At 42.7% G+C, this 8591-nt stretch overlaps 1 protein-coding gene across 1 annotated transcript in view; it reads left to right on the top strand.

The window, feature by feature from the left end:
- The window catches only part of PRPF6 (pre-mRNA processing factor 6), a 34725-nt gene extending 26492 nt beyond the window's left edge, over window positions 1-8233 (top strand). Inside the window, exons 19-21 of the mRNA XM_026652637.1 lie at window positions 2363-2477; window positions 4740-4866; window positions 6702-8233. Coding sequence (XP_026508422.1) covers window positions 2363-2477; window positions 4740-4866; window positions 6702-6854 — 395 coding nt within the window. The 3' untranslated portion in view covers window positions 6855-8233. The remainder of the gene's footprint in view (window positions 1-2362; window positions 2478-4739; window positions 4867-6701) is intronic.
- Window positions 8234-8591: the final 358 nt, after the last annotated feature.

Raw genomic sequence — 8591 nt, forward strand, 5'->3', positions numbered from 1 at the left:
TTCTGGGCCTCCTGTGACTGGCCTGTTTGGCAGCAGGGTACAGTAAGGATCATTGGGAGGACTTCAGCGTTCCTCATCAAACTCTTCCAACTGCTTCCAGGTGGTACATTTTACAGCTTCTTAATGTTTTTCCTCCTGAGGGTAGTTACCTGTCATGTTCGCTTTGAAGAGATGAGAGTTGATGATTCTGAGGTAGATGTAGCGTGTCCCGTACAATTAAAATTACATACTGAACAATTTCACTCCTGGCTATCTGAAAGATTTGGTAACCTTTTTGTTCTGGGTCGTTCACTATGGGCTTGTCTATCTATAGTGTAGCTATGCTAGCAGAGCTCTCTAGTGCAGATGCAGTATAAGCTGGCAGAAGTTCTTCTTCTGCAGGCATAGCTGCACCATCTCATTCTTCTGTCAGCATAGTTGCATCTACACCAGGGTTTTGGTGGCATAACTACGTTGGGTGTGATTTCCGCCCTCCCCTGGACTTCTAGCCGACAACTATGCTGGCAAAACTTTGTAGTGTAGACCAGGCTCAAGTTTGGCTACCGTCAATCTGCCAATAATGACCTTGGGTGGTCTATTATTTTCATACTAAGTGCCCCCTTCGTGGCAAACTACTAGAAATGTATATATTTTCAAGGCATTTTAGTTTTGCTTCTAGTAATTTGTTGGCAGTGTTGTTGGGAAGTATACCGGGTGCCTGAAGAGAACTGTGGAAAGTTTCACCAGACCATTTATCCCTTCATGCTAACCACTGGAAAGTTGATGAGTGTATCCCACCTTGTGGCACTCATGAATTAACTGAATTAGTATGTAGGCAATGTGTGTGATTTGTCTGTACAATTAAAACATTTACCTGCACTTGTGGGATAACAGTGTTCAAACATTGCTTACAGATGCATCCATAGATGGCTGATGGCCACCGCATAACACCAATCATGTGTTTTGCATGATGCGGGGTCTCCAGAAGAGGTTTGAGGATAGTTCTATATTGCACTGTTCCCACTGTGTGGTGGTCACAGCTGAAAGTCTTTGTGCCGGCACATACCTAGTGTATGAAGTACCAAAAAAAATGGAAAGCTAAGAGAGTGTCTTGTAGAAGCGCTTCATAGCTGGAGACTCAGTATTCAGGGAATAGCAGCTGATACTGCAGAGTACAAAACAAAGAAGCATTCAGTACAAAGTTAGTGAGTTTTGGTGAGAGCTATTTGAGCATTAGGTTGGTCCATCACACGATGATTATGAAGCACAAATATGATGCGGCTGTGAAGGAGGCTAATGCAATCCTGGGGTGCATCCGGCAAGGTATTTCCAGTAGAGTTAGGGAAGCATTATTACCATTATACAAGGCACTGGTGTACGCTCATCTGGAATACTGTGTGCAGTTCTGGTCTCCCATCTTTAAGAAAGACGAATTCAAACTGGAACAGTTGCAGAAAAGGGCTACTAAAATGATCAGAGGAATGGATAACCTATCTTACAAGAGGAGACTTAAGGAGCTTGGCTTGTTTAGCCTAACAAAACGAAGTAGAAGGGGAGATATGATCGCTCTCTATGAATACATCAGAGGGATAAACACCAGGAAAGGAGAGGAATTATTTAAGTTAAGGGCCAACGTTGGCACTAGAACAAATGAATATAAACTGGTCATCAATAAGTTTAGGCTTGAAATTAGATGAAGGTTTCTAACCATCAGAAGAGTGAAGTTCTGGAACAGCCTTCCAAGAGGAATAGTGGGGGCAAAAAACCTAACTTATTTTAAGACTGAGCTTGCTAAGTTTGTGGAGGGGATGGTATGTTTGCCTACAATGGCCTGTGGCCCATCCGTGACTGCTATTAGCAAATATCTCCACTGGCCAGAGATGGGACACTAGAGGGGGACAGCTCTGAGTTAGAAAGAATTCTTTCCCAGGTGTCTGGCTAGTGGTTCTTGCCCACATGCTCAGCGTTTCATTGATTGCCATATGTGGGGTCGGGAAAGAATTTTCCCCCAGGTCAGATTGGCAGAGACCCTGAGGGAGTTTGCCTTCCTCTTCAGAGTGAGGCATGGGTCATTGGGCTGTTTTGAACTAGAGTAAGTGGTGGATTCTCTGTAGCTTGAAGTCTTTAAATCAAGATTTGAGGACCTCAGTAACTCAGCCTGAGGTTATGGGCCTACTGTAGGAGTGGGTGGGTGAGGTTCTGTGGCCTGCAATATGTGGGAGTATCAGACTAGGTCATCATGATGGTCCTTTCTGTCCTGAACGTCTGAAGCTGGACACTGCATTCTGGATTTAAGCACCTACCATACTTGCTATTCTTGGTAAAATGTGGCCTTTTAATCTCTGACTTAACAAAAATTGGAATCGTTCTGTTTGATTTTTAGGAATCCTATGGTCAGAAGCAATTTTCCTTGAGGCAAGACCACAGCGAAAGACCAAAAGTGTGGATGCCCTGAAGAAGTGTGAGCACGACCCTCACGTCCTGTTGGCTGTAGCCAAGTGAGTAGCTATTCCTATTTTTAATGAAGTAAAAATAGACATTTTGTCTCTGGACACAAGTTAAGGTCACATACACCATGAAAACACTGCTGCAGATCAGTATCATGTGGCCTTGCTTCAATACAGTATTGATATGCCTCAAAACCAGGAACAACTGATGCATCTGTATGGCTGCCTCTGAGCATCAGTGCAAATCAGCTTCTTTCTCTTGGCTGAACACAAGCTGTCTGCCTTTTCTCAGGGTACTAATGTCAGCTGGAAAGTGTAGGAGTGCAGAGGGGAACACTGTGGATTCATGCAGAGATCTGTTCTAGTGTTAGGTTTAGGTACACTGAAAACATCACTAGCATGGGATCCCTTGGTACATAGCTTTGACAAAGACTTGAAGGCAAGCTGTAATTGCTTTTCCTTTTGGGGACATGTTGTTCATGCCCATGGAAGCGTGGGGCTGCTTGTGCTGGCCACTATGCCAGTTTAATGTGGACAGGTGCTATTTAAACTCCCTGTCTCTTCCCTCTTAGTCCCCAAATTCTGCCAGTGGCCCATAATCTTGACCTGCCATACTCTGCTTTTCCAGTTCTGCTGCTTCCATCATCCCATGCTGTTTCATTTTGGGCATTTCCGGAGTATAAGTTGCCGATCATGCTGAATTTGCTTCTGTGAAGCAGACAAATGTCCATTTAGGAATTGAAACAAAACTAAAATGTCATTTTCTCTTGTTGCCTAGACCAGATTTTGAGTTATCTAATGTTGAAGGGCTAGTATTTTAATCCACTGTGCTTCATGGCTTTTTTTCCTGTTCTTTTATGTTACGAGCCTCCATTCAAGTGCAGGGCTGACTTTAGTGCAATAGTGATTGGAAACAGCTGTTTTTTCTTTTGTAAATACCAGAAGAGTTTAATAGAGGAAGTGTGTAAAACGGTGCCCAAATCTTACACAACTTTTCTTGTAAGCCAAAGCAAATCATACAGGATTCACTCCAGTTATTGTGGCACTAGGGTCTGCCAGACAATGACAGCTGACTTCTTCAGTTTTGTCAGCAAAGGAGAAGAATTTTAACTTTCGCTTTAGGGAAACTGGTTCCAGGCCCCTTCTGGTACAGCCTCAGACTATTTAGTAGCTAAACTAAACCCAGCACAAGTTGCTTCCGCCTCCCATAATGAGTCTTCTGTATGTGTCTCTGATACTTTGGGCTGTAACATGATTGTGAAGAGCTTTTGTTAAAAGTAAATACGTTACTACAGATTGTTACTTTGCAGGTGTTTTGTCTGTTTCCTATCAGTGTTCATGCTCTTTAAATCACAGTTTATCTAACACCGAACAATCAAGAGTATCATAAGGCTTAAAAAACAATCATGTTATCAAACCATAAAATTATACAACTTAACAGGTTAGCCAATCACACAGCCTCCTATTCATAAAGACCTCGCTAGTTTTAATTGAACTCTATTTGATGTACAGAAACCAAACCCATAAAATATTGACACAGTTGATTAGTTCTTGGGGGGAAAAGTTTTGAAATTCATGAGCAAATTTTAGAAATGGCGACAGGCAATGTGAGTGCAAAAGTTGGGGTTTAAACATCTAAATCCCACTCCTACCCTTTTGCATTGAAACAGATTTTCAATGTACGTCTGTTTCAGTAGATTTTAGTATTTCACTATATACATGCACTTGTACTGATGGCTCTGCTGCACAGTACGATGGGTTCTGCTTCAGATCTTGGCCTTCATAAATCTGGACACACTTCTGTAGGTACAGGACTTAAATAAACTCCAAATATCTAAAGATTGTACATAGCTTGTTAGATAGCTACAAGATCATCTTAAAACATTAAGAACGTGATGGTGGGAGATAAGATTGCCTGCATGAGCCTCTCCTTTTATGAATTTGGTGCAGCATGGTTGACTGACAGTAAGCAAATAAGGGGGGAAGATTCTGCCTGGGTTTCAAGAAAATAACATTCTTTCTTCAGAACATCTGACTCTCCCCCCCTGCTCCCTTCCTTGGTTGGGGGCTAATTTAGCCTTTTAGACTCAGTCAGCAATCAGCAAGGAAACAGTGGGTGTTCCATTTTATCTCTATAGTCCCTCTTCCACCTTCCCAGGCAGAAGGATCTCTTTTTGCAAAGCTGCCCCCTCTGTGCTGGGAGAGCCGAGAGCTGAACTTTTTCAAGCTGTCAGGTGACCCGTTGTCTCTGCAAGTAGAGAGTGACCTGCCAACTGCTCACTTCTGCTTTTCTCCCTTTCCTTCCCACAACAGGTTGTTCTGGAGCGAGCGTAAAATAACCAAGGCCCGAGAATGGTTCCATCGAACAGTGAAGATAGATTCAGACCTGGGGGATGCCTGGGCTTTCTTCTACAAATTCGAGCTCCAGCACGGCACTGAGGTAAGAGAGTGTCTCTCTCTATAGATAGAAGCCGTGACCTCCTGGGGAGTGGTGCGGGGTCCCCACCCCACCTTCTGCTGGCTAACAGGACTGGTTTTGAAGCCCATCGTCACTATTCATTAATCAGCAACAGGAATCACTGCTCAGCCGTTAAGAGCACCCTGTTCCTAGCAGAGAGTGCGTTGCCTCTGCAGTACACTTGGCCTGAGGAGTGAGAGGCTGAGACTGCTTTTGCTAACTAGATAATTATGAGCCGCGTGACTTAAAACATGATGTTTTTAAAACCAGCATTGTTAATAGATGGAATTACTTTTTAGATTTCAGCTTCAGAAATTGCCAACTGATTGCCTTTACGAAAGGAAATGTAAACCTACAAATGACTTAATCATTTTCTGAATCCAGAACCTTTCAGAGCAGCTATCTCAAAACTCTAAACAAAAAGGGTTCTGTATCTTAACAGACAGCTTTATGTGGCTGGGAAACAATTGTGTGCAATCCTAGTGTTTGATTATAGATCAGAGCAACCGTCAGTCTAGTGTACCCCATCTGTGCTCTCTCTGTGGTTCTGCAGGAAATGGTAATTATCAAGCCAAATGCCATGTTGAACACCCTCTGCCATTGCATGTCTGTTCTTAAACTGAAGTGTGTAGTTTCTGCTTTTGAAGCAGAGGATGGAGGATTCTTCAGGATCAGTTAGCAGTGCATGTAATGCTTGCCACAGCTCTTGTACGTTTAGGCAGAATATGCACTTCTCTCTACAGGCACGCTCTGGTGTTCCTTAATCAATTCCTCTAGATATCACAGCATGGAAAAATAATATGGATTTTTAAAATTAGAAACTGCTACCCCAATAATAGATGCAGTAAAATGTGCACTGTTGAGCACTGACCCCAAGTACACTATCTTTTCTGTGTGGTTCTCCAAAGATGGTATTTCCACTCAGTCCACCAGGAGTGAATCTCTCAAAAACCACCACCACAAAGAACTCGACACAGTTGGCAGCCTGTCTTTGCCATCCACAGTTACATTAGCTGATACAAAAATGTATGAGATCAACCTTCATTCTTCAAGGCATAAGCCATCCGCTAACTGCTTGGGGTTAGTAAGAAGTGTCCCTGTAGGTGTTGCTGGATAATTGCCCCTTATGAGGGTTTTTATCCCGTTCCCTGAAATATCGATATGGGTTGCAGTTGGAAATAGCATACCAGATCCGATGGACCATTGTTCTAATCCTGTATGGCAGCTCCTATGTAATGCTCATGAGAAGCCTGGTGCTGAGCTGATGTGAGACTTCTCAGCTTCAGGGCGAGGCGTCTCCCTCGACATGCTGGATGTGTCTAGGCAACACAAGGAAAGCATCCACCACAGTTGCTTTGATTCTGCCTTATCTGTGACTAGGGAAACAGTTTCATTGTCTGGCAGCCTAGAATGTACTACGACTAGGCTCTAGAGCACCGTATTAGATTCATAACTCCACCAAATGTCCGTTTTTGTGTGTTCTCTCAAAACAAATGTTCGATTCTGTTGAAGAGCAACTATGGAAAGAATGTGGGGAAAGGTAGATGGTGGAAAACCAAACATAGTTTGGTAGCCCATTGGGCTGCTTTGCAAAGCAGAACAGTTGCCATCGCTGCCAAGCTTTAACCTTCCGTTATTCCTAACCCTGATTTCCACCTCTTTTTCTTTGTTTAATGGTTTGTATAAGTGCTTAACTTTCAGCACAATGTACCAATGCATTAGAAGGAATGGTAGAATCTGAAGACGGTCTTACTCAGCTAGGGGAAAGAATTGCGGGATTAAGATAGTCCCAACCTGTTGTTTTTCTTCCTCTGTAGGAGCAGCAGGAAGAGGTGAAGAAGCGCTGTGAGAATGCTGAGCCCCGCCATGGAGAGCTGTGGTGTGAAGTGTCCAAGGACATAGAGAACTGGCAGAAAAAAATTGGAGAGATCCTAGTAGTTGTGGCAGCCAAAATTAAAAATGCCTTCTAGAGTATGCCATGTTCATCTGCCTCAATCATCCCTGCAGGACATGGCCCCTTTGCTAGACATGTTTCCAACACCCTCAACCCTGCCAGCGACACAATCGCTTAGAGCAAACAAAGGAAGTTGGTGGAACAAATGAGGACCCCTGGTTTTCCAAAAACAATATTATGATGAGGAGACAGTCCCTTCCACTCCTGTGGTAGTGCTTGAGACTGCACATTGCAGTCGTTGGTGTGGCATAATCCGATGCGTTTGTGTTGTAATGTCTTCTGTGAACATTGCTGGCAGGTGTTGGTGCTGAGTCATTTTGCGTAGGTTTGATGGGCATTCTCATTCGGATGTCTGAACCCATTCTGTAAATTCAAACCTTAATTATTGATCGCTTTCTGATGACTTGCAGCTCCTCTAGTGTCTTCCCTGGCACGAGTTCTCTTCCTGTCAACCAGGCCTTCAGTTTCTGGTGTTTGGCCCTTTTAATGATGACCCTTTGTCAACAAAGCTGTGTCCTTCATATTTAAGCATACTAAGGCTTAAAGAACGAGGAACCAAAGAACAATTATCGCTGAAAGACATGCCTGGAATGTTGGGGTGGAAGGAAGGGCATGGTGGCAGAAACAGAAGGCAAAACTGTATGTTTGGTGTGACAAAGCTAGACTGGAACTGCCTCCTCAACTTTTGGGGTAGAATCCTGGTCAGATTTGTGTGGAAAACTATTCTTAATTGAGCATTTTGTGAAATCCAATAACCAGAACCTATTTTTAGTGATATTTTCTCTAATTTTAAATGTATAATGTAAGCATTTTCTTTTAATGGAATAATTTCACTTTAATACTACAGCAGTAGTGTTAAAACAACATGGTAAAAATAACTCGAGGCTCTTTAAAGGAAAAATCCTTATTCTTAGAACCATTAAGAAGCTATGTGCTTTAACAACTGAAGCTGATCTCCAGGATGGATGGATATGAAAAACTTCTCCAAGCTCAGATGGAGAAACTAGCTTGTTGCTGGGATGATCTTGGAGCACATAGACGATATCTGTGTCTGTAGCCCCTGTAAGTTATCTTAGGTTCATGAGTAAAGTTTTCTAAACCTATGAGCAGTGCCATTTTTTGACCCAAAGGGGTGACTTTCAGTCTCTTGATCCTCCTTTGAGTGAAAAGAAATGTCCTCCAGAGAGATTGTATCTATTTTATTCTTCACCAACTGAAAGATACAAATGTCTCCAACTTCATTTAATAGCATTTGTATATTAGGATATAGTGATTTTTTTTTAAAGTATGTATCATCATAGAATGTTGTTTGAAGAAAACCTGTCACTTGCCTGGAAAACTGTACAGATGTAATGGGATGCTATAAAATACAACTGTCTTGTGTTTCGCTTTGAATTCTATTTGACCACCATCTCCTCCATCGCAGTGACTGTTGCATGTCAAAGAGTAAATGCAGGGTGGTTGGATCTGACGAGTGGGTGGGTACCCTATGAAAGGCCAGCTACTCCTTACAAAGATGCCCGTGTGAGGAATGTATCTGTCTGCCAAGCTTTCTCATATTCTTTTGCTTTAAGTGCCACATTGTTTAAGGAGTGGCCACTCTTGATGAAAGTTTTTCTTCCAGATTTATAAATGCGAAATGAAGCCCATGTGTTCTCTCTCAGGTAGCTGGTGAGAACTTGTGCAATTGCACCTTCATTAAGAAAGGTATACCTCATTAGTGTGCTGGGGGCTTGTAAATTTTCAAAGGCTC

Source organism: Terrapene carolina, unplaced genomic scaffold, assembly GCF_002925995.2.
Source record: "Terrapene carolina triunguis isolate 2854851 unplaced genomic scaffold, T_m_triunguis-2.0 Scaffold130, whole genome shotgun sequence".
NCBI lineage: Eukaryota > Metazoa > Chordata > Testudines > Emydidae > Terrapene > Terrapene triunguis.